Genomic DNA, 27,050 nt, shown 5'->3' on the forward strand with positions numbered 1-27,050 from the left:
GCACTTGCTCAGTTAAAAAGGCAAACCCTTTGGGCAGTTGAAACTGTGTCTGAAGCTGTTAACATTGAACAAAATCATCCTAAGAAAATGCATTCCTCCAGTCAAGACTGCAGAAGCGGGTCTGTTATAGTTATTCCTGTAAAAAAATCAACAAACATCATATCCTATCCTATTTATTTATTCATCTGTTTTGAAGCCATACTTCCATGACTTCCATTTTTACCTTTTTGCAATGTAAGATAGATATTTTTCCACCTTGTTAGTTCATTTGATCCTTCAATAGTTACCTAAGAGGCCATAAATGTATAATGGCAAACTACCCTTAAGAGATTACCACTCTTAAAGTAAACACATGTTCTGATTTGAGAGCCACCAGCTGCTCGTAAATATAATGTTTAACATGGCATGCAAATAGAGGAAGTGTTACCATGTGAAATCACATCATATAATAGTACTAAAGAAATTTTGGGCCAGATCCTATGTTTTCTTGAGGTGGTTTTACAGGGAGTGCAGGAGATTCGTTTTCATCTAAGAAATTAAGTTCTAGAGAAAATAGTTAGAGACAGTCAATATGCCAAGCCGTGGTTTGTGTTCCTACATGTTCGATGTGTTCGCTGCAATGTCAAGGATGCTCTGAAATAAGAACACATATCCTTTCATCCCACTGTACTGCTCCACCCTTTTTTATTTGTGCTGGCTTGGCAGTTGTCTGATTTTGGTTGGTTGGTTGGTTGGTTGATTGGGCAGGTTTTTTTTTCAGATAACTAAATCAGTAGGAGTTGAGAGGTTATGATGTCTGTGAATGAAATATTTCATACCCTGATCTTGTGCCTGTTTTTGACAAGGGATTGCAAACTGCAGATTACAGAGTGTGCAGAAGAGGGGAATAATAAGGATTTGAGTCTAGAACTGAGTGGTCTTTGGTAGGTAATTCTCTCCAAGAGGATATTAAGAGGTAGCTTGGTTACCTAATCATGCATGTCTACAGTGTAAACTAAGTGAGAGAAAGTTACTTGGCCTCTCTTAGCTGAGGAGAGCAACAGGCATGTCAAGGTGAAGTTCATCTCATCCTAATGTAAACAGCTAAAATAGCATAAATGCCTCTTGCAGACAGAAAGTCCACATAATATTTCAAGCCTCTCACTACAGCCACTGCATCTCATACACGTGGGCCCAAAAGCCCTTTATACTTTTTCCGCCTTGCACTGGTATGATCCACTGGCATGAGCAGACTCCTCTAACTGAAATTCTTGTCTGTGGCCCAAAATCATGGTCAGGTCAGCAGTGAAACTGCTGACACAGTGAGTTCCCTGGGGAACTAGAAGTAAATAAGCCAGCACAGTTTCTCTATAGCAGCAGAGCATCTCAATTAGAGAAAAAAGTGGACTCAAACTCCCAAATACACTGATTTTAAGAAGTTTATCAATAGTCAAGTAAATTTGTTTAACAGAGCCCCTCTGCAATGTTCTGTTTTGATATCGTTTAGTTAAAAACCTGTTTCAATCAAGACAATTCTCCCCACCCCTTTCTCTGTCTTAGGTACAGGGCTCTGGACCGATTACCTTGGATGTTGTCCTATTTCTGTGTCGCTTCTGGAATTGTATTTAATTCCCTTACCCTGTGTTTAATCCACCCACAAACAGCATACTGACTACTTCATGTTTCAGAAATCTCTTCCACAAGAATGTTTCACCATAGAGAAAGCAAGTTTTGCCGGCATTCGTGTGAGGTTTGGGTGAGCCTGAAACTCTGCTCAAGGTCACAAACTCTTACAAAAACAAAGCGTGTGCTTTTGTGTCATGAAGCCTTCATAAATGGTTCAGCTGAAATCTAACAAAAGCCTCAGCTTCAGGAATCACAGGCAGAGAGAGGAGACTTTCCTAAATAAAGTAAAATTTTTTAAAGTAACTTCTGATTTGATATACCTTAAAGAGATCTGGTTTTCTGACTTCTGGCCCATGAAAATGAGGACTCAGGTATGTTCAAGCTGGTTACCTAAAAGCCATCATATAAAAAAATACTGAAAATTCTTCATCTTTTAAAAATTAACAGAAATGTTCACTTGTAGGTATAAGTCTGAAACACAAGCTTTGATTTCAGAACTTGAAAACTTGAAATTTTGCAGTGTAGTTTATATCTGTCTTACTTCCAAGATTTATTTTTCTTTTCCCTGAAAATCAGGACAAACTGAAAGTTACACTTCCTACAAAATGAAATTTCAAATTCTTTATCTAAAGATTTTTAGTAATCACTGAATTGAAATCTGGAGGTTTGTTTCAGTTCTCTTTCTCCTTATGGGTGTATTAGAATTGGATATGATGGCTTGGAAGCACAGCAATAATTATGTTAATATGTTAATGTCAAAGCAGGTAACAGTAAATTTTCGTCTTAGAACTCAAGACAAAAATTATCAAATAGAGTGTAAGAGTATTACCGCTGCTGCTTGAAACCCTTGGTGCTGCTTCTGTTTAACTTCTGTTGAGCTTTGCTTGGCATTTTATACAAGAAGGGATTCATTATTTTTCTTCTAATTTATTGCAAGTAGTCCATACTATAGAAGGGGAATTGCAAAGTATGTACAGAGGCAGTTTCTTTAAAGCAAAGAGAGAAAGAAGATGAAAAAGGGAGTATTTTGGTAGGTGAGAAAGGAGGTAGCAATGTGAATGGGGAGACTTTTCTGGGAACTAAGAAAATAAACATGGGGAATGTTAATGGCAATGAAGAAAGGGAAGGGGATAGAGATTGTAAAGAAACTGTGACTGTAGAAAAAACAGAATTGAAACAGGGGAAAGGGTCAGTGAAGATGAAATGGAGAGATTCAAGACTGCTGCTCTGTTCCATTTAGTTTCAGGACTGTTTTATCTTTTTGGAGGGAAGGCAGGGGAGGGAAGGCAGGAGAGGGAAGATCAAAGGCTACATTATTAAGGATATATTTAAGGAAGAGGAGCCCTCATAAGTAAAATATATATGTTCTATCATTAGAACTGCTTGAGTATTTTGAATAGCCTTGGATATATAAAGCAACTGCTTGCTGAAAAGCGTGTTTCTTAGAAAATTATTTCTTATCATGCTTTATTATCTTAATTGTTGCTAATGATTTATCAAATTATTTTGCTAACAAAAAATCTCTACAGAAAAGACTTGGAGTGTGAAGTTCATTTTGAGTTTTTGTTTTTTTTATAACCAGACCATATTTCCTCTTCACCCTGAAAAGAGATATTACCTTAAACCCTCTTGGCTGTTTTCTTCCATACAAAGCATAGAGGTATTATAACAGTCATCCCTTTGCTGCTGAGGTAGATGAATATGACATTTACACTGTTTTAAAACCAAAGAGATGTTAAGAGGGGTGCTTTCTTCTTGGGTGTGCAACTTGAGATTCGTTAGCTCCTGATATTAGAAGCACCCACAAAAGTAATTAATGTTTGTGAGAACTGTGGGGGGTTTCTTCTCTGAATATTTACCAATAGGTTTCTCTATGTAAGCATTTAGAAATAGAAATGTTAAAGAAAATCCAGCGGCTACTTTATTAATGTGCTGGGTTTTGTGCCGTTCAGCATCATTACATGGGTTTTGTCCCTGGCTTGATTTCACTTCCTGCATAAAATGACAGCAAGGATGTATTTGGACCAGCCCTATGTACTTTTTTACAATAGGTAATGCATGTTCCAACAAATAGCATTGTGTGTCTACTGAACTTCATCACTCTGTTTACGCCTTTGAAAGAAATTACTAAACATTTTTTTAATTATGATGATTACAGCCTGAAAAGTTCTTTGTCTGTTCCATGTCATATATTATCCTGAGGTGAAGGGTAGAAAAGAGCAGAAGGGGAACTCATTAGAAGTCTGATTAAAATTCCGTGTTGACGCACCTGCAGAGAAATATATCTGACGAAATACCACCACCATTTAAAACAATAGGAGCCCTGGCATTAATTTCAGCAGGGCTAGGATTTTACCCTGTTTTCAGGGGAGGACACACTGGGCCCAGTTCTTCACCTGGGCTTTTCTGGAAGAAGCAGAATTAGGGAACAGCTGTAGCACCAGCATCATTACTGGCAGCAATACTGGTAGAAATGGGAAACAGTGGAAATCAGCTTAGATACCTAGATAATTAACCAAGCAAATCCCAATGTTCAGGTGAAGACACTGGGTAAATGTCAAAGTAACATGAATAACATGGCTCCTGCATGCATCGTGAAACCACAGGTATCTGAGCAGGTTGTCTCAAATAGATGCCAGAAAAGCTTTTGTGCCAGAATTTCACATGTTCACTCTAAATACTTGATGACCTATTACAGCACAATGATTTTGTTAGAAAATTCTCTTTTAAAAATGTTGCTGGCATTGTTTGTCACATCCCTCTTTCTTCAAATACCTGAGCTGTTCTGTTAGTACCAGGGATTTGCTTGAGTGGCTCTCATTTTACAAGAGGGAAATAACTAGTTAACATGAGAAGAATTTAAAAATCACCTGCAATAGATTTTCCATGCATAAGAGCATCTTGATTTTAAGGTCAGAATCCTCTAAGTCAGGAAGTAAACGCTATTATCAAATTAAAGGGGAGAATCTCCCATTTCCTGACTGACCAGGCAGTCAATTTCTAGTCCTTGAGTGGCTGGACCTTTTGTCTGTCAGTGATCCAGGGGTGAACAGCATTGTTCACTCTGTTCCTGAGGTCAGGGCAATTTGCAGGGGAGGAAGAAGGAAACATTTATCTGGAAGGGGTTTTATTTATTTATTTACTCTGCAAAACCTCAGAGGCTTGGATTGCCAAAAGGCTGCCCAACAGAGTGATTAACCATCAACATCACAACAGGGGTGGTCAAAACTGGATTATATCTGACTTCATATGAAATGCAAACTTCTAGAGAGCAGTTCAACTTACAATCCGAAGGTTGGATTGCACTGGAAGTGCTTCACATGTCTTCTGGTATTTTTCCCAGATGTCGCAGGGTTTCTGTGGGTGCTGTGGAGTGCATGCAGACTGCAGAGTTCCTGTATGTCTCTCGGCTGCCTGGGGGAAGAGAGACCACAAATCAGGCTGCCTTTTCCACACCATTCCCTAAAGCCTGCTCCCAGCAGCTCACTTTCCGGGGAATTTTGCATACCACTTTTTTTCCTCCAGAAGTTGCACATCTTTGTAAGGCATGAGAACACTGGAGCTGATTTTGTCTGGTATCAGATGCCTTGGACAGCTTCCTTGGCTGTGGGGGATCCCTGTCTTTGGAGTGGGAGGACGTGCATAGGCAGCAAGAGCAGCAGTCCTGTGCTGCCGAGTGGGGAGCACAGGCACTGGGAGCTTCTAGGATGCTCAGGACTCCCAGCTTTGCACAAGGCAAACTACCCTGGTGTCACACCTGCTGGAAACTTTGGTTTCCTGGGGCACAGGGGAGTCATCAGCCCATATTTCTGGGAGGAGTGCCCTGAATCTACCACAGTTACAGTGGTATCACTATAGTAGCTTAAAGACGTAGGCCAGCGAAGACTAGAAGGCAGAATTTAGAGCAACTGTAGGAGTATTAAAACTAGGCAGCCTTCAAGCACGCAAGCCATTTTCCATGTCCCAACTTCCATGAATTATTGTGGTTTGCAAGGATTGTCAATTTTGGTGCTAAATACTCCCCTCAAAAAGTTTCTGGCCACCTCTGCCAGTGGGGCACAAGGATGTCCTTTACTCCTTTCTCTGTCTCACATGAGAAGGAAATGGAATTTTCTATTTTTTTTCCACTGGCTAAAGATTAATTTTTAGCATGGTCATGAGCTGTAAGTAACACACAGCCCAAGCAGTGGAACTTGGCTCCCAGACCTTTTGCAAACCTTGAGTATTCCTGGCATTCCTGGCTAGGAATTTTATGCAAGCCTTTTTTAATGAACATACTTGAGGTATTAAATTCTCTGGGCTCTGAAGAACTCAGATCCCGAGTTAGCTTCTTGTTCTCCCTAACTTCAGTGGTAAATGCATTTGCCATTGTTACTTGACAGAAAACACAACCAGTTAACATCTTGGTTTGATATTGTATGAAGGTACATTCTCTGCTTTTATAGAGATCTAGCAATCAAGACAAATATTTATTCTTGAGATCTTGCAGCTTGTGATTGCTCTCTGCAGTAGAATTACACATTTTCTTTTATAACCATTTCTGATTACATAAACAACTTAAAGAAATAAACCTCTGTGGGAGGGTTTTTTTACCACTTCTGTCTAACCTGTCTGTACACTGTTGTGCATTGTGATTCTATCCAGTCTAACTTGAGTTTCTTGGATATGGAAAATACATGTCTAATTCTTTAAAACAATGTTAACAGGATATTTCCAAGTTCCCAGACAAAGATTATACAGTGCTGGGTGAAGGTGGAATCATTCTGAGTGGAGGCCAGCGAGCACGAATCTCACTAGCAAGGTATTTTACTCTCCAAGTAATGTACTGTTTCTTGTATAAGGAAATTATTACGACTGAGCACTTAAATATATGTGAACCAGGTCCTGCTAAATAAATATCCACCAGCTTGCACTTCATTTTACTCTCAGAAATCTGAGTTTTGCTATGTAACTGTGTTTGTGATACACCTGCATATTTCTTTATTAGATTTTGAAAGTTTGATGTTAGATGCATGCCATGGCTTAGCTGAAGATAAATCTTTCACTCCCTGATGCAAGATGTCTATGGAGATTTAGTCCTGTAAGTGTAGCTTTCCAAGTACCAAAGAAACGTGTACAAAAGATTCCAGATGAAAAAATTCCATGTTTCAAAAAATGTTGCTAATAGTTTTGGTTTTTCTGTTTAAAAAAAAAAAAAAAAAAAAAAAGAAGTGAAATCATAGACTCATAGAATGGTTAAGAAAGGAATGGCTAGCCAGTACCTATGAATAACGATCTGGCCTTGTCTGTTTGACCTTCCCATGTTAGCAATTTTGAAGATCTACAGAGCAATAACGTAGGTGTTTGTCTAACAAATTTGCAATGTGTGTCAGTGGAATCACTTAGCTGTCATCAGAGTTTTAGTAATGACAGCTCTGATGTGTAAATGGCCCCACTTGTTTCTGTGCCAAGTACAAACTGTGGTGGTTCCCATGCTCAGAAACTCTGGGTAGAAGTTAAAGCACATTATGATGATCCACACTGGCAACCCATGAAAGATATGCATGTCTGTGTGAGGCTAAAAGATGGGTTCATTAACACAGAGAGTCTTTTAGTGTGGATCTTTCTAGCAAATTTGTGAGAGGGAAAAGACATATGGATGGTTCTGATTTATGTGGTAAGAGAGAACAGGAGGATCTGGCAAAGCTTTCAGAGCAAAAAAACCCAACCAACCCTGGCAGTGTTCAAGGCTCGGTTGGACAGAGCCTTGGGTGATGTGATTTAGTGTGAGGTGTCCCTGCCCATGGCAGGGGCTTGGAACTTGGTGATCTTAAGGTCCTTTCCAACCCTAACTATTCTATGATTCTGAAACCCACTTAGATTTTCATTTGGAATTCAACATTTAAGGAAATATTTCGTAGATTCTGTGGATAATCACATCTGTTATTTTTCAGATAGTCACAGTTCATTTACTGGAGGGTCACATAACTGATATAGTATATTTATTGTCAGCTACATAATTATTATTAAAAAAAACAAATGTCCCAAAGTCAGTGGCTATATCTGCTTTACATTTTGTTTGGGCTCCACTCTAAACTCGGCATGCTGCAAGGTGTGCAGGTGGTTGAGGTGTGGGCTGCAGATAAAGTTCTAAGAAAGCTAGAGGAGAAAATTTAGGTTTACAGCCCCATCTGCACTGCTTATAAGCTGGATGTTATTTGCTTGACTGTCTTCATGCACATTTCTGGTGTACTCTGTGCAAAGTCATGTGAAATGAGACTTCCAGCTGAAAGTGCCATCAACCAGCCATCATGAGAAGCTGATAGAGATTGCCCAAGTCCATCTTTCTTCTAGAGCTTTGTCAATGCCTTCCAGCTATAACAGGGGGAAAGAAAAGATCAAGGGAAAAAAAACAGCCCCTGCCCTGGCTTTGAGCTGCCTCACTGGCCTGGTACCCTAAAGGCGGTCATGTATAGCTACTAAGCCCAACATACCAATTATAGCAATAATTTGAGTGCTACCATTATTCCAGGAAAAAAAAAAATGCAAACTTTTTGCTGATAGAAGTGCCAAGAACAGTATGAACTTTTGTTGTTGTGCAGCCACTACATCATAATGTATGGTCAGTGAAATCCATCGTGACAGAGGATTTTTCAATGAAGTTGCTTGGTTCATGAACATAATATGCTATTATTGAGGGCTTTTTCTCCTGGTGGTTAAATATTCTCACATTGTTTAACATAATGATTTTAAAACTCATTTTAGAGTACTTTAAAAAGTACCGAAATGCAGCTGTCGAAATTTTCCTTGCTAATTACACCCTGATTCATATCACTTCATGATTTTCATATTCACAGAGGTAGATAAGGGGCCTTTTTGAATCGATTTGAAATAAAAAACCTTCTTAACTCCAGCTTTAGATCTCAGTGATCCATGTCCAGTCACATAAAGCTTAAGGTCCTAATGCTACAAATAGTTTTTCATGTCCTGACCACAAACTATTGTACATCTCCATTTCAGATATCGTTTGCTAGATCACGGCTCACTAATACACTTGTCTTTGCTCACAGTTACTTTGAAGTACTTTAAAACTAAGTGCTAAGACCTAATCTTTTCACACAATTACATTTATGTAGCATTCCCTCAGGTATCGGTAGGCATTACAGTAGGTAGCAAATTCCCATTTAAGTGGTCATTATACACTGATGGCGCCTGTCAGATTCAGGCCATAAACAGGTCTTTAGAGTAACCTATGTAAAGGCAGCTGTATAGCTTGCTTTGATTGCACAGAAATTAAGAGAAAACCCAGTTGGTTTGTAATGTGGTCTGCAGCAAGGAAAGGCTTTACTGAAAGGTGTCTTGCAAGTGTATTTAAAACTGAACTCCAGCTCCACATTGATGCTGTCATAAAGTCTACCAGTTATGAGTTTCTGAGACAAAGGCATTGTCTTTAAGTTATATTTACGTAAATTTATAAGACTTGTGAAAGTTAATGTAATTTCTGTTTTCTCTGTTTAGAGCAGTGTACAAAGATGCTGATTTGTATCTCATGGATTCTCCTTTTGGGCATTTAGACATTTTTACAGAAAAAGAGATATTTGAAAGGTACTGTATATTTTGATAGATTGTATTTAAGAATCCCACAAAGCAGCACAAAGTAAAACCAAGAACAGGAATTCAGTAAAACAATACTGAAATGATCAAAATTGTATGTTTTAGGGCTGTTTATTTTAAGGCATTCTTGTGGCTGAGTATTTTGTGTTAGCAGTAGGACACAGGATACTTTGCTGGGGACAAGCCTGAGCCAGGTGTGTGCATTAATGCTCCCTCTTCCATTGCAACATATTGAGCCTGCTATAATCTATTCCTCCCAGAGAGCATGGCTTTATATCTGGTATATCTGTGTACTAGAAAGGCTTTAATTTTAAAACACCTGCTTTGTAAGTATAAATTTTTACAAAAAGCTGTATTTTCTCTTATTTTTCTAATGACTGAAAAACTGGTCACCTGAAAGTGCCCACTGACCAGGAGATTGGCAGCAGGCAGGACAGGGACATAGACTTTTTACTTGTCCTGGAGGTGGAGCTTGAAAGAGTAAGGACATACACACTGTTATGCATGAGCTTTTCAGTCATCATAAGTTTGATGTTTTGAAATCAAGCTAATACTTGTTTGGCAGCAAAAGATCTAAGAAACCGTAAGATGAAAAGAAGTATTTAATTTTCATGTTGAACTGTGCCTTTTGGATTGAAAATGATTAAATTTTCTCCTCTTCATTTGGTTCCTGCGGTAAAGTACTCACCCTTTACACATCTCAGCCTTACTGCTTCCTTTGTAGTTTGAGGGAGTGCGCAAGGCTGCACATCCTGGGAGGGGGGAGGTAAAAGGGAATAGATTGAAAGTGAAAGGGATGTAAGCAATATTTAATAACGAAGGAAAAAATCTTGCTTTTAACACTTTCATCTTTTATAGCTGTGTATGCAAGCTGATGGCGAATAAAACTAGGATCTTAGTTACTTCAAAACTGGAACATTTAAAGATTGCTGACAAAATACTAATTTTACATGAAGGGAGCTGCTATTTTTATGGGACATTTTCTGAACTTCAGGGTCAACGGCCTGACTTCAGTTCAGAGCTGATGGGATTTGATTCTTTTGATCAGTTCAGTGCAGAGAGAAGAAATTCTATACTAACCGAGACTCTCCGACGATTTTCCATTGAAGGAGAAGGCATGGGATCACGAAATGAAACCAAGAAGCAATCTTTTAAACAGACATCAGATTTTAATGACAAAAGGAAGAACTCCGTAATTATTAACCCTCTTAATGCAGGTAGAAAGTTCTCAGTAGTGCAAAAGAATGGAATGCAAGTCAATGGGATAGAAGATGGCCACAACGACCCACCAGAAAGGAGGCTGTCACTGGTGCCTGACTTGGAACAGGGAGATGTAGGTCTGCTTCGGAGTCATGTGCTGAACACTGACCATATGCTGCTGCAAGGTCGGAGGAGGCAGTCTGTGTTAAATCTGATGACGGGCACCTCTGTGAACCTCGGACCAAACTTTTCCAAAAAGGGAAGTACAACATTTAGGAAAATGTCAGTGGTGCCTCAGACGAACCTGTCTTCTGAGATAGATATCTACACCAGGCGCTTGTCTCGGGACAGTGTCTTAGACATAACTGATGAAATCAACGAAGAGGATTTGAAGGTATGTGTTGATTTACATTCATCCTGAGTTTTGACATGGTGATATATTCAGTGCAGTATATTCCTTACTTATTTTTCTGCTTGACTATGTCATTCCTAATGCAATTCTTCCCTATGGAATATCCTTTTGGAATATCTGTGAAAATTTTAACTCAAATTTCATCTTGAAATTGTTGAAATCCTAAAAAAAAAATTTTGCCTGATTTTTCACAGTTTTTTGAATGCTATTTGTAGAGGACTTCAATGCAGAATTTTAATCTACCTTTAAGATTATGCTAAAATGAAATTTGAAACCATGACATGGGAAAGCATTGTTTTAAAACAATTATTAAAATTGACATTTGAAATGTTAAGGCCCACAAAAATTTGTCTGAAAATTGCAGATTATCTCTAAACTGTTTTTTTCTATCAAAGATGACTTAACCTGCCAGTACCTTCCTCTGTAGCCATTATCAGACAGTTTGAATGATGCAGTTTAATTATTTGGACTGAGTTAGCAGAACAGCATTCATGTGTCATAAATTCTCATATATAGATAATATCATTCTTAGTATGGTCTTGTGAACTCTTTGACAGGAATGCTTCACTGATGATGCTGAAAGCATGGGTACTGTTACCACATGGAATACCTATTTTAGATATGTTACCGTCCACAAAAACTTGATTTTTGTTCTAATTTTGTGTGTGACTGTCTTCTTAATTGAGGTAAGAAAATCTGCACTTGATGTCATGTTACTACAAAGGATTTTTGTTCAGACTTTGTGATAAAAAGGATGAAGCATCAGATTCTTATTAGCATTAGCTCATGTATGTATTACTTATTGGCAACTGCTTTAAGTGATATTGCAATGACTTTTCTACTGTTTAGATGAGCATTTCTCACCAAAAATAGTGATTAGTGCATGGCAGCAGAAGACCCACTTTCTCAAATTATCACACTTACTTTCTGCTGTGTGGTACCATAGATAAGAATTGTTATCCTATGCAGGTCTCTTGTTCACAGGTGAATAATCTTCCATTTTCCATTCTAAGATACTGTTCAGAGCCTTGAGGGCTCAACAGCAACACAGCAACTATTACTTTTCTTTTTTTTTTTTTTTCCTCTGAGCACATACATAAATTCTGGAGAATTGCTTTAAAAAGGAAGTTAGAAGCTTTGCTCCTAGTGAAAGAAGAGTGGTAAGGCAGAGGGCTGAATGCCTGTGACAGCATTTAAGGATGAATGGGGTGGGTCTGCAGCATGCAGGGAAGACTTTTTCCAAGTACAGTGGGAAACACTGTCAGAAAAAGTGCTGAGGAACCTATCTGATGATGCAAGTCTGACTATTTTTATTGTAACAGAAATTTCCTGCATTTGACTTGTCTCCCAATTTAGGAAAGACATTTAGCATATGTACAGTATCTCGCAGTGTCCTCTTTTACACCTAGTATTCTAAATCAAGTGTTTTTCTGAGGGAAGAAACATGTTTCAGGGAGAAGACTGGGAGATTAATGAACCTGTATTCATATGTCAACTTATAATATATGGTACCAACTTCTCTTGGCATTTTTCAACATGAAATGAAAGAAGAGAAAAATCCATTAGGAGTTCCATTAGAACTAGTTCTGGGCTGACTGTGTCAATGAAAGGTTTGTAACAGTTCTATGGTGGTATTCAAACTTCTAGTACCATCAAACCTGGAGAAAGATATGATTGATGTTATCCTGAATCTACACTAATGTTATGTTGCAGGTGATTTAAATTAGTTCTTTTGGACTAGGAATAAAGCCTGGAAGCTTAGATCGTTTGATATCCCAAATTTTTAAACCAACTCCAGAAGCAAGACAGTATTTAGATGCATAGCTGTTCTTATGTAAGTTTTTGTTTTCATGCTAGTGGGAAATGCCTCTATAAACTTACAATAGCAAAGCTAAATGTGCATTTTAGGGAAGAGGGAAATTTTGAGGTATATCAGATTTATCCCTGTATATTCGGCATACATGTCTAATCTTGATTACCAATTTTTTCTTTTAAATTTGACTGAAACCTTTTTAAATAATTCAAAAGCCTTATCTTCTAATTGAAGAATAAATCCTATGACAAAGAATGTATCCATCTAAGTTAAACTTTCCAGTATGACTGTTGCTTAAGTAAAAGCCTATTGATAAGTTAATGGGCTGGAAGATATTCAGCCATAGTACAGACTATATAACCTTTAGCAGATCTTTGAGCATGAGATGAAATACCATGCCAAGTGGTTATGTGGCCTGTGCTAACAGTTTGTACCCTACACAGAATCACAGAATCACAGAATCCTAAGGGTTGGAAGGGACCTCAAAAGATCATCTAGTCCAACCCTCCTGCAAGAGCAGGGTAACCTAGAGTACATCACACGGGAACTTGTCCAGGCAGGCCTTGAATATCTCCAACGTAGGAGACTCCACAACCCCCCTGGGCAACCTGTTCCAGTGATCCGTCACTCTCACAGTAAAGAAATTTTTCCTGATGTTCACATGGAACCTCCTATGCTCCAGTTTACACCCATTGCCCCTTGTCCTATCACTGGACATCACTGAAAAAAACCTAGCTCCATCATCCTGACACTCACCACACTGTGACCCCTAGACAATGCAGAGAGGTTAGGGATGAGCGTCCAAGAGCTGAACTGGGAGAGTAGTGACACATAAATGGAAAGTGAAGTTGTGACACCTTTCAGAGCTGGGTGGGAGTGTTGTGGAAATGCTGGAGATACTATCTTAGGTTTAGAATGGATTGCTTTGTATTGCAGATTCCAGGGTGAGTCCACACAGATCACCATAAATAGTGCATCAGTTGTACATTCTTCGTAGATTTGTGGGGTTGTGTGTGTTTGTAGCTCTTTTAAGTGGCTCAGAACTGTATTTCCTAGATGTAATTTGCAGAGACTAGGATTGCTGAACCGGGAGAAGAGCAGTTACGATTGGAAACGTATAGAAAGGCTTTGTGAAGTTATTCTGTCACTGTATTATCTACCTTCATCTTCACAGGTGAAAAGCTCCTCTGTTGTGAGGATGAGAAAAGAATTCTGGTGAGAGATGTGAAAATATTATTGTGAAGGAAGCCTGATCCTCACAAATGTTTAAATTCAGGGCATCATGGTCAATCTTGAGTTATTTACTGTAAGACCTCCAAAAGTTAGTGGTTCCTAAGGAGAAGAATTAATTAGATAGCGGAGTATTATGGCAATACATTCCTGTACCAGTGCCATAAAAATATATGGGAAGAGTATTGTAGAAACTATGTCAACCTTTAGAAAAAAGATTCTAGGCAGAAGTATAGTAGACTGAAATGTGGTGGACTGCATGAAGATCTCCAGTGCTTCACTGGACAGACAAGAAATAGTGTTCCAGAGTAAGCTTCTGTTGAGCATTGAAGCATCTCACAATAAGAATGGTTCAATTCCACATTTTAAAAGTATTAAAATAGATTATGTAGAGAATTATGTAAATATCAGATGAGTTGATATATCAAATGTAGGTATCAGCTACCAAAAACAACAATGCAAAAATAACAGTGTTAAAGGTTTGACATTTGTATTTGAATAGCTGCCTTTGAAGATACTGAGAGTCTCTTTTAGGAAGAAATCTTAGTCTTTAAAACTTAAAATATGTTAAAGCGTACAGTGAATATTCCTTGTCATTAGGAATGCATTAGCAAGCCTTTGTTAATACTAGGGTAAAAAACAATAAAAGAATATTTAGGCACTTGAGAGCCTGATTGTAATACAAGTCTAAATGTAGCTTTCCTGGTGGGATGCACTAATAGTTTCTGTGGAAAGAGGAGCCGTTATGACAAAATTTTCTGCTTCAGGGAAGTTTGACTTCCATTCATTTATAATGCTCTCTCTAAAAACAGTTATAAAGTCAGTAGAAGAAGATAAGTAAGAAAAAGTGCATAATGTGACAAGACAAAAAAATTGACTTTGTTTTCTTTGGTCACAGGTAGCTGCTTCTCTTGCTGGATTGTGGTTTCTTAAAAAGTAAGTAGTGAGAACCTGTGGTCTCCATTGTATTGATTTTTGCTATAAATAATGCATTCAGCCAGAATTCTATATGGATAGGCACTAGCTTATATTCCATAAAATGGTTCAGAGGTGGATGGTCTAAATCTCTCATGTAGGTGGTATCTTAAGCTGGTACTTCTTTAAGTGCTGACAATCAAACAGTTTGTGCCTTGTTATTGAGCACATAACAAGGCATGCAAGACTTTTTCTGGCCCAGCTGACTCTAGAGATGCATGGACTTATCCCGAATACACTGTGGTTCATCACTTTCAGAGCACGGCAGGTGAGACATTTTCTAGGGAACATTTTAAGGGAGAAGTTTCCGTTCATTTGTACTGTTTCCTCTGCTCACCTGTGAAAAATTCCAATAAGTGACAGGGTCAGGCAGATGAAGGTTAAAACATAGAGAGCAACAGTGTGGCTTTTCCTGGGCTAATGCTTTTGATCCCTGTTTTTGTCCTGAAGCGCTAAGCCTGAAAACATATGGTGACATAGGTCTGATGAGGAGGAGGGATTTATTTTGATGTCCCCTTACAGTAGGTCACTAAGGTGTTTGATTTTTACAGTACACCTAAAGCATTTTACTTCCAGAATAATTCTTTTCAACACTTAAATGTTTTTCTTTTCTTATTAAAAGAGGTGGATGTGTTTTCTATGATTAGACGAGTTTTGTCAGTGATTTAACAGGCAGTAGATCTGCAAGAGACTACCAAAGCAGGACGTTTTCATAGTAGTTTAGGGAAAATTATTGGAGGGGCTGTGGTTATACCATGAGCTTAATTTCCATCTTGGCAAAACCCCCTTCATTGCACAATTGCAATTAATTTCAGAAATTGCTACAAATGCCAGTAGGTTCCTGAATTACCAAAGGTAGCTGAGTAGATGAGTAAGTCATTTATTGCCTTGACCGCTGAACACACACAGGGTTACTTTGCCTCAGTGGATTGTGGGGTAGTTCGTAATTTACATTTCAGACATACAGGACAATATTTAAAAGTGACTGGAAATACATATAACTAACCATTAACATAGTTTTTAAATAAATGAACATTGAAGTACTCTTCAGTAGAGAAAATAAGAGAAAAAAATGCTATTTCCAGTAATGCATTTTTTTTTTTAATTTCCATCAAATAGGATAGCCTTGAAAGCAAATGCAACACAATCAGAAAACAGTACCTCTGACAAACCTCCTGTGATTGTCACTGACACTAGCACCTACTACATCATTTATATCTACGTGGGAGTGGCAGATACCCTGCTTGCCATGGGAATCTTCAGAGGTTTGCCCCTTGTGCATACGCTTATCACAGTGTCTAAAACTCTTCATCAAAAGATGGTGCATGCAGTTCTTCATGCACCTATGTCAACATTCAACTCTTGGAAAGCAGGTAACTGAGATGGGAACTGATTGACTCATGTATGGATTTCATTTCAATTAAACAGTTTTCATTCTGTTGAAGGATACTGTTGGTTTCCATTTATATTTTCAATCAAGTTGAATGTTAGAAGTTTGCCACATTAAGTAACTTGTGAATCTTTTAATGAATCTTGAGTGCACTTTAAGTGTGACATATTTCAGTTATCAATTCCATTTCTGAAATATCACCTTTTAAGTTAGAGAAAATGAACTGTTAACTGTTTGAGGCAATAAAACTAGAATAGCTTCTAATGAATAGACCTTGTCTAAAACTGTAATAGAAAAGCTGTAGTCAGCTCTGTGGTGAGTGACAAGGAGTCAGATGTGGATGATAAATAGTGCTTGATTTCGTGAGTAGTGCTACTAAAATGGCATAAACCTCAGCTAGTGTGAATAATGGTATGCGTGTTCAAATTTGGCTCTGGAGTTGATACAGAGTTCATTACATAACTGGTGCAACAAGTTCTATCTCCCGCTGTACATAAAATTCCTACCCTCTACCCTTCTTACTGCTGCTTACTAAATTACAGGAAATGCTGGTAAATGTCAATACAGCATAGGGTTTCGCCTTCATTTTTCCATTAAATTCTTAATTCTGTTGTTACCTGGTGATTAATACAGTAATTCTGCTCAGAAGCTAGGAAACTGTTGTGCAAACTCATGCAAATGCTGCTGTGCAAACTGTCTGTATATCAGCAGAGCCTGCTGCATAAGGGGTACAGACCTTATGCTTTGTGTCTCTGTCTCTGTCCTGCTTAATTGTTTGTTTTTATTACATTTTCTTGTTGTTGGCTTTTTTTTTTTTCAAAATTCCAAAAGTTGGAACAGAAGTTGTGGAGCCAGATTCCTCCATGGGGAAGGAAGCTGTAGCTGAACTAAACTGTAGTGTAGTGGAATTACATGTAATAGAAAAAATCTTGTACTCAATATTTTGTATTCAGAAACAGTTGTTCTTTTTATTAAAGTAATAAATGTAGGATTTTTGGGGTGTTAAATGTTTGACTTTCTTTTTCTTTTTTTTTTTTCCTCAATTCATAGGTGGCATGCTTAACAGATTTTCCAAAGATACGGCAATACTGGATGACTTACTTCCACTTACAGTATTTGACTTCATACAGGTTTGTAGAATAAAAGTTCTAAACTTTGCTGTCTTATGGCGCTGTAGAGTTTCAGCTGTACATCATGCAAAAGAAATCTTACTAAGAAGAAGAAATAGCAATTGGAATAAAATGCCTCTTTTTTTCAGTCTGTATACCTATTTGCATAGGTCCTTATGTTGTGTGTGGCCTTCATCGCTTCTTTTTTGAGTACTTAGCTATGTGTGTATGTTTGTCCAAACCACTTAGTACTCAGGCTCAGAAACACTTTTGCCCTGCAGACCCCTCCAGTACAAGTATCCCTGCTTCTGCCTGCATTCAACTTCAGAAGTGTAAAGGACATTCATTAGTTTCTTTTGTTTATCTTGGCTCGAGATTAGTATTTTCTTTTTCATGCTATCCGTTGAGTGCATTCACTCATTTTCATTACTTTACATCCTTAGCCTCTTCTGTTACCAGTTTGCTAGCATCACCCCTAATGTAGTTCTTCTCTTTTCTTGAATACATTTTTGGTTTTCTGTTCTCTTATCTTCTGGGGAAATTCTTCCAGGACTGCCTTTTGAGGCAGTTTGAACCATGATGTTTTGTGTTCTGATCTCAGTTGGGCAGTTCTGTGCTTCCCCCCCCCCCCCCTTTTTTTCCCCCCTTAACAAGTTTGACTGCATAATTTTGTCTTTTTATCCTTTGCATCTTTATGGCTTCCCCTGAGTCTCTGGGATTTAAGCTGTCAGGAACTGGAGAACTATTTATGATGGAGAAAAGCTTTAGATGACTCTGTTATTTGAAGGAATTTTACATTCCTGGGTTGTAGAATCATAGAATAGTTAGGGTTGGAAATGACCTTAAGATCATCAAGTTCCACCCCCCCTGCCATGGGCAGTGACACCTCACACTAAACCATATCACCCAAGGCTCTGTCCAACCTGGCCTTGAACACTGCCAAGGATGGAGCATTTGTCATTTCTTTGGGCAACCTTTTCCAGTGCCTCACCACTCTCACAGTAAAGAAATTTTTCCTTATATCTAGCCTGAATCTCCCCTGTTGAAGTTGGAGCCTGTTACCTCTTGTCCTATCGCTATAGTATCTGATGAAGAGTCTCCCTCTAGCACCCTTGTAGGACCCCTTCAGATACTGGAAGGCTGCTATGAGGTCTCCAAGCAGCCTTCTCTTTTCCAGGCTGAACAGCCCCAATTTTCTCAGTCTGTCTCTAGCCCTTTTTAATTGTAGAATTGCAAACTTTTTGGGTTTTGGATGGAAAGGCTTGTTTCCAGCATACGTCCTGGGAAACTCCATGTATTGCAAAATCTTCAGTTTTGAATGACCTTCCAATTCATCCACACTGAAGAGAACATTGAAGAAATACAGAAATAAAGGCAATTCCAGTGTTTCTCAAGCAGGATGTCTTTGTTTGCTTCCCGTCCTGCCTATTCTGAGACTTTGCGGCTTTGTGGATCCCATCACTCCTCATTAGTGTCCCACCACTAATGCTGCAATGCCAGCTTTTCCTCAGGTAGAGCTGATTCCCAGAAACATTTAAAAAATAAAATAAAATCTCCCCTGGCCCTCGTGTTCCTCTCTACCTTTATTTAGGAGATGGGCAGGCTTGGCAATCAACCTAAACGCTCTGCTGCACAGATTGCCTGTCTCCATCTGTGAGTTTGCTTTGCTTTACCACCCCTATCAACATGATGGTCTGATCAAAGCCAAATTGCTTTCCCTGTATCTTTGTTAGTAATTGGTAACTTAGGCTTATGACTTTAGAGAGGCCAATGCAAGTTCACATGAAGAGATTCAATGACATTACACTCTACTTCATATCCCGCTGACATCATGAAGATTTGCTGAAGGAGTAAACATGGACACTAGGGCCTTCTCTGAATCATTAGTGTTATCTTTGGTATGATCAGGATTCACTACTGTCTTTTCTGATGTGGCCATTTTGTTTCTAGTATTTGGATCTGCCATGAGGATTTTATTCCAAAATCATTTTAGTTAGCCTGTCTCTATATTTCAGACTCTCTACACTGGTTTCTCATATTTTCAACAGTAAGGAAAAATCCCTAAATTTAGCTTTTCTGTTGTGATGCCTTTCAGAGGCTAACCTATGCTCTGGTGTCCTATAGGTTCACCTCTGTCTCCTCAGTCTCAACTGCAGAGGCTCCTGAACATACATGATAAGCTGCCCTGTCTTTTCAGGTTCTTCTGGTGAAGATCATTGAACCTACTTGAATGCTGTCTTGAATGCTTTTCACTGGTCATCCATTCATAAAAACAATCCTTCTGATCTTCTATAGATTCAGTCTTGTTTGGAAGCCTTAAAATTCCATGGACCATGCTTATGAACAAACTCAGATTCCTCTGAAAGAGGAAACCCGCTGATTATTGCAGAATGTGGGAGTGATCTCTGGACTTAGGACCTGGGACCTCTCCAACCCCTCTGCTTAAAGCAGGTTCAGCTAGGGCAGGTTGCTCAGGGCCATTGGATTTGGATATCTCCAAGGGTGGACTCTCCACAAGTTCTCTGAATAACCCTTTCCAGTGTTTGACCATCCTCACAATAAGATGTGGGGATGGTCAAAATAAATTTTTTCTTACGTTTAAATGGAATTTTGTGCATTTCAGCTTGTGTTCATTGCCTCTTATCTTCCCATAGGGTACCACTGATGCATCTTATCTGCACCAACTATCTAGTGGTATTCATGTAAACAGAATATAATTGTTAAATATACATAATTTATAAAAATATTTGCACATATACACAAAATAATATATAACAAATACCATAAGGTAAGATCCCCTAAGCCTTCTCTTAAGGCTAAACAATCCCAGCTCTATCAACCTGAGATGTTCCAGTCCCTTTATCATCTTCAAGATGAAGATGATTAGCTTTTCTTAGGACTTTTATGGGCAGTAGACTTATCGGTGGGCCTTCCCATTCAGGGACAAGGGCTTTTCATCCAGGATGAATGAAACTTAAGGTTGAAAGAGGCCAGGGTTACTCTGCAATCACTGGGATGTACCCAGCTGCCCATAAAGGAAACAGTGGTATCAGCCTCCATATCAATGACAAGAGATGGCATCTGTGATGCTTTCTCTGACAGCAGTCTGGCCTGCTCCATACATCTTGGGTATGAACTGTAACCAGGTTATGACTGCAGTAGCATTACCACTAGTTTTAACATCTATCTTGGTCTTCTACCAGTGCTTACAGTGGGGCCATCATTCCCTGGAGATCCTTCATGAGATGGCATATACTGGTTGTCCTTCAGGTTTAATGTAGTCACACTCAAAAAGTCATGGTGAACTCACTGGACATTTATACCTGTGGTCATGACTGGTTTTCCCTAAATAATAAACCCCCATTGTTTAACCAGATTGGCTGCTGCAGTCATCACCACCCTGAACCCTTACTAAATCGCTATGTCTACCACTGGCTGCATTTCCAAACCGGTGACACAGAGGAAGGTTAGAACATGTCTCCCCATCTGACCTCTGTCCCAGGCCTGAAAGCTCAGCACCTGGGGCACGGCAGTGCAGCACTGTGGCTCTTAACTGGGCTATGTGAGCCCTCTGCTGCCATTCCCTGACCATATGCCAACGTCGCTGGCTTGTGTGTTGATTTTTGCTACTGCCTTGTAGAGAAGGTATCATCTTCTGGTTACCTTTACACTTACTTTTCTATTGCATTGCTCAGATTTCTGATTTAAAAAAAAAAAAAAAGTAACCTGGAACATGCTTACCTGTTCCTGAAAGACTCTGACTTCGAGTACTGGCAATTTCAATCCTTCCTGGAATTTATGTAGATGTAGTAGCAAGGGCACCACCAGCAGGTTTCTTCCTAATGTGAAATTAGCTTTGCTTTCCATCTATTTCTTTGCTGAGCGGTCATTTCAAATGATGTTTCAATGTGATGTTCGTAATTTTGTCCAAATTGTCCATTTGCAGCTGCTTTGTGCAGATGATTTTGCAGTCTGAAGTAGTTGCTCAGTGTGAAAGGTAACACCCTGATGCAAAGCAGAACTTGGTATTCTGTGTACGCTGGTATACTTGATTTTCATTAGATTTAGGTATGAGACAAAACCAGTCTAAGTGCTTAAGGTGCTTCTAGAGTAAAGATCAAAGCCTGATTTAACTAAATCTGCCTGGAGCTACCAAGGATGAGGTTTTATGAGACCATGGTGGGTTTATTGGATTAACTCTAGAATGAATTTGTTCCCTTTGAGTCGTCCGTCTCCTTAAACCATCTTTGTTTCTCCTGAAACTGCTAATTTTTCATACCACACATCATCTTATGACTTATTTCCTGTCTTGTCCTGATCAGGACAAGTAGTAGTCAGCTCCTGACAGTCTGGCATCCGTAGTCCAGACAAGACAGGGACACCACCACTATGTTTGGGAGGTGGTTGCAGATACTGCAAGTGGTGTTTTTGCAATTTTAACTAGACAGTGAATGCCTAGCTGCCATTGTTTTTGTGTGGCTTTGTGATTTAGAAGCCTGCAGTTCTGGTTGTACAATAGGAAACACTTCTTCCATCTATTAAAAAAGATGGCAGATATTCCAAGAGGTTATGGATCTGATCTGAATTATTCATGACCTTTTCATTGAGGTTTGTTCTCAGCTGCAAATCCTACTTAGGTTAGCACTTTATGTTTGTTGAAGCAATACATAGTTGCCATGGGAAGGAGATTCATCACCAATCTCTAGCCTATAAAATGACAAGTTTACTATATCAATAGTATTTTTCTTTCATTCTACAGTTAATACTGATTGTGATTGGCGCTATAACAGTAGTCTCAATATTACAACCCTACATCTTCCTGGCATCAGTGCCTGTGATAGCAGCCTTTATTGTGTTAAGGGCATACTTCCTCCACACTTCTCAGCAGCTGAAACAACTGGAGTCTGAAGGTAGGAGCAGCAAAATTGGTAGAATTCTAAATCCACAACAAATCAATTGAGAAGTGATTCACCCTTTCACCTCTTCTTTGCCTTTTCTCTTGCAAGATGCTATTGTCTCTGGGAGCAGAACACTTATCTCCTTAAAGCCAGTGCTGTTACTGATCCAGCCAACACTGAGTGCTCTGCTGCCAAAGAGCAATGGAGAAGATCTTTTTAAAGCTGGGCTTTACCACCACTGCAGCTGAAAACAAATAAAGTCTTGACATACAGTTTTCTTCAGAGTAAATGTAACTTGAAAAATTGTGGTTAGTCTTGGTATGTGCCCTATGGGTTTGTTTCTTTTTAAGAAATAATTGGAATTGATATATTTTTATTCCAAAGAATTCTTATTTTTAAATAAGTTATTTGACTAAGTTTCTTTCCTCTCCTCCCATTAAGAGACTAACATGTTTCAAATAAAATGGAAAACCTCATTCTGAGTTTGCAGATCAGGCACTGTGGTCTGGCTTTACAACTGGCAGATCCTCAGCAAATCAGTCCTGAGTCTTAAACGCTGATGACCATCTTTCCTTTACTGCAGTGTAATTCTGTAGTTCCTCAAATCTAAATCTAAATTTCTTTGATGTTCACAGGGATCCAGCACTGGCTCACCACTTTCAAAATTACAATGTCAGTACAGCTGAATCCAGAGCATTACTCTGTGCTAAAAAAACTTCACTTGATGGAGTTGTCAGAATTACAGAAATTCATTTTGGCTGGGGAGGAGCCATCTTTCTCTGCAGGAGCTTCCCCAAGTAGTATGCTAACTATGAAGAATTAATGTGACCCCTTCCTGGCACTACACTATATGGAATTTCAACCCATTCATGCAAAGTCTGTTGTTTTATATCCTGGTCTGGGGTTACTTTGGTCATGTACTCCAATAACATATGTAAATTAAACACTGACAACAATTATACTGCTGTGAGTTAGAGCATAAATCTGTGTATTTGTGTTATTTCAAAGGTATTTGCTTATGAATGTTTATGATGTTTCTAATTGAAACACTTTACAGCTCGGAGTCCAATATTCACCCATCTTGTTACAAGTTTAAAAGGCCTGTGGACACTGAGAGCTTTTGGGCGGCAGCCGTATTTTGAGACCTTATTTCACAAAGCCCTGAATCTACACACGGCAAACTGGTTCCTCTACCTGTCAACACTGCGCTGGTTCCAGATGAGGATAGAAATGATATTTGTTGTCTTTTTTGTTGCTGTGGCATTCATCTCTATTATAACTACAGGTACAGTAATTTTACTGCAGTGCTGAAATGGACTTCCAAGGAAAATAAACTATTGCAAACATGTTTAGCATAGATTGGACTCACTGATTTTAGTATGTCATAATAATAAACATGATTTAATTAAAATAGAAATTACACATTATTATCTGCAATCTGATGTTGTAGAGGACTCATTAAAGAGATTAGTCTGAAAACAATATCTGAAGGGACAGAACTTTTAGTGACAATAATTGCTGTAAACAATTTCATGTGTTTGAAACCACATTAATCTAACCCTGTTAGTGTACTGAAAAGCTTGGATGTTGATTATCATCTCTATAGCTCAGACTTTTTTAATAAATAGATGTTAATGTTTCTTTTATTTGCAAATGGCCAAGACATGCAAAGTTTTAGTGATTTTTTAAGGTCAAACCAATAGTAGAAATAGTCATGCACTGTCCCCTGCTGCCCTTCTCATTTTTTTTATTTCATGTGCTCAGTAGTTTTGACTTTTTTTTACAAAAACTGTTTCTTGTGTTACTGTTTTTCTGGATATTTGGGAAAAGGGATTCGAAGCACTTTTAAAAAACTTGAAAATTTGTCATCTTGCCACCACTGTATAAAAGGTCCTTGGAGCAATACTAAATTCCTTTTCTTAATCTTCCAGCTTTCAGGAGGAATATTTTACTTGTCTTATTTACTTCTATAATTGTTCTGATAACAAGATATATATGAGCAAAACAGGAGGAAGTTTGTCAAAGAAAGCCATAGAAGAGGTGGAGAAATCATACAAAGGCATTTGGCTTAAATTCGCAGTTCCATTTAACACATAATGAGATTAAAACCAACAGTGGGGTAGTTTAAATGCTTATATTATACTGTATGAACTCATAAAGGAAAATCCCTGGAAAACCCCTTGCTTTTTACAACAGACAATAAAAGCAAAAAAAATTAGTATCTGCGTCTTTGTGGAACAGTAAATAGAACATGTCCTCTATTTGTCTGAGAAATGAAAAAGTAAACCAGCACAACTATCTTGAATTTTGAAGTTGTCAGCTGTGGTGTTTTAGTTAGATAAAAGTAATTTCATAGATTATATGCTTTGTAAAAAGCACATGGAAACCAAGATTTGCAGAGGCCTGATTCTCTTTACAGCTGAAGTACCAAGATTTAATTTTTTGTTCTGCCAAAGCAAGAACAGGGTCTCTAATGAATTCAACGGCAAAGCCAGGTGTTTAGCTGATGATTAAGCTCTCAGACCTTTGTATAAGTAGCAAATCTGTGTTTTCTCCATGAAATAAAAGAGGAGAGAACGTGAATACATATTTTAAGATATACATGTTAATTTTTTGATTTATTTGCAAATAAATTGTGTTTTTCTCTCCACAGGTGATGGACCAGGTAGAGTTGGCATTATTCTTACTTTAGCTATGAACATCATGGGAACCTTGCAGTGGGCAGTAAATTCAAGCATAGATGTGGATAGTTTGGTAAGCATAAATACACTGTACTGTGCTTTCTGTTGAGGAATTGCCTTATTTTGTTGATTATGGGTGTTCAGTGAGTTGTTTTCTGAGCTGGGTAACAGGCAGATCTATCAGAAAAATTCCCCTCATACCTTTCATAGCAACCTACTGGCTTTGGCACAGCACAAACTGAGTTTTTTAAGATCAATAATTTTCATGGACTAGGATAGGCAGCAGCAAATAATTGAATTTGAGGATTCAGATTGCAGATGTGAAAACTTCAAAAAGGGTTGGAATTGTTTTGTTATAATTATATACTTTACCAAGGTATAAAATATACATTACTTGGTCTACTTAAGGGCTTTGCACAGCAGATCACTATGCATGTTTTTGAGCTCCCTCCATGCAAAATCAGCAGTGATTTAAAAAATCTGTTGTAGACTTCCCTGAGGGTCTGTTTCTCTGACATAAGGCTCTGGAGTGGTCCATGTTTACCCCTTGAATTTGTGTAGCTAGTCCGTTAAGTTAGGATTGGCTTTAAAACAGAATATTTCACAAGGTTAACTCATCATCAGCTGTCTGTTGAGATATGAGAAGCAGGCAGAATACTCATAAAAGAATATGTTTGTTCTTACAGTTTTTGTCATACCTTAGCTTGAATGTGTGAAAGTTTTAGATGTTATTTTTAAATATAATAGCTAGTTTTCTCTTTACACTTCTGGCATTTTAGGATCTATTTCAGACAGAATTCTTGTTGTAAAATACAGTAGCTTTATAAATAAAAAAAGAATTCTGAGAAATTAAAACCTCCCACATCCAGTTGTAACCTCTCTGAACCCTAAATTAGCTTTGTGAGACAACCATGTCAGTGTTGAAAAACAAGCAGCTTTTACAGCAGATCTTGGAGACAGTTCTGCAGTCCTGATTAGCTTAAAAGGGTTGTTGGTAAAAAAAGGAAGTAATTGGGGCAAACAATGACAGTGCAGGAATATTTTCCAGTTCAATGTATTTTTTTTTAAATGTGATTTAACCAGCCTTATCCTGAAGGAAATCCTTAAGAGCCCCAAACCCGTTAATTAACCACTTACAACAGCTAATCTCGTGTTTACACATGTGACTGGTGATAGTCCAGAAAGCTGACTGCCATTCAGGGACACATTTTTTCCCTATCCACAAGTTGTTTAATGCTGACTCTTTCTTTACTTCTTAGAACAGCCTGTCTTGAAGGCCAAGCACTTTGTAGAAGGCCTTCTTTGCCATAACTGCAAGACATACCAAACAGCAGTTGTGTGACTGATAATGAAGTAAAATGTGCCATTGGTAAGGCACAACAGAGACAGAAACATTTAATCTGCTGTCATTTGTAAACTCCATTTAACCCAGTAAGGCATAATGTGGTCAATTTAAGTATAACAATCTGCATAAGAATTATATAGCTTAATGCAAACTGAAGGTGTTTCACAAGAGTAATAGAATGTCTTACTGTAGGATTCAGAGGGTGCTGGACACATCAGGGTTTCAATAAAGAACTTAGCCTTTTTCATAATACATCAATGTTAAAATGTCATCTATTAGTAGCAATAAGGAAGTAACTCCCTTTCCCCTGAAAAGAAAATCTCAAGTTGCTTTAGATGTTTGTGAGTACTTTTCTCTATATTAAGACAAACTACTGTAGTGGAGCACCGGTCATATTCTATTAATGATAGCCTTCTAAGGTGCATCAGCGTATAGGTGGATCCTCTGGACTTCTTTCGGCAGTAGATAGCTGCCCACCCCCATCTCATGGATGTTTAGGTATCCCAGATGACAAACTAATAGATACTGCTGGCACTGAAAAGCTGCTCCCATACGCAAGCAGATAAGAATAGCTTAATGGTTTCAAGATACTAAAACTGCTTCACTGGGTGATGCAGATGTACTATTTCCCATTCTGTATTCTCTACATTTAGCACTTCCCTCTTTAAAGTCTTTTACGTTTATTTGGTGACAGATGTCCTGCAAAGGCTTACATGTGTGCCTTAGTAGTCTATTTGGTTACACTCTATTTTTCTCTCAGGGGGTCCTTTGAAGCTCCTCAGAGGACCAGATTGACTAG

At 38.4% G+C, this 27,050-nt stretch overlaps 1 protein-coding gene across 2 annotated transcripts in view; it reads left to right on the forward strand.

Annotated features, from left to right (window-relative positions):
• CFTR (CF transmembrane conductance regulator) overlaps positions 1–27,050 on the forward strand; it is an 88,762-nt gene that overhangs the window by 38,162 nt on the left and 23,550 nt on the right. For both annotated transcript variants that reach the window (XM_057412180.1, XM_057412181.1), the window contains exons 12-21: positions 6,312–6,406; positions 9,103–9,189; positions 10,057–10,792; positions 11,368–11,496; positions 14,752–14,789; positions 15,948–16,201; positions 17,269–17,348; positions 22,087–22,237; positions 23,283–23,510; positions 24,879–24,979. In XM_057412180.1, coding sequence (XP_057268163.1) covers positions 6,312–6,406; positions 9,103–9,189; positions 10,057–10,792; positions 11,368–11,496; positions 14,752–14,789; positions 15,948–16,201; positions 17,269–17,348; positions 22,087–22,237; positions 23,283–23,510; positions 24,879–24,979 — 1,899 coding nt within the window. The remainder of the gene's footprint in view (positions 1–6,311; positions 6,407–9,102; positions 9,190–10,056; positions 10,793–11,367; positions 11,497–14,751; positions 14,790–15,947; positions 16,202–17,268; positions 17,349–22,086; positions 22,238–23,282; positions 23,511–24,878; positions 24,980–27,050) is intronic.

The sequence above is a fragment of the Pezoporus wallicus genome, unplaced genomic scaffold (assembly GCF_028554395.1).
Source record: "Pezoporus wallicus isolate ANWC-B61680 ecotype Strahan unplaced genomic scaffold, APGP_CSIRO_Pwel_v1 contig_3858, whole genome shotgun sequence".
NCBI lineage: Eukaryota > Metazoa > Chordata > Aves > Psittaciformes > Psittacidae > Pezoporus > Pezoporus wallicus.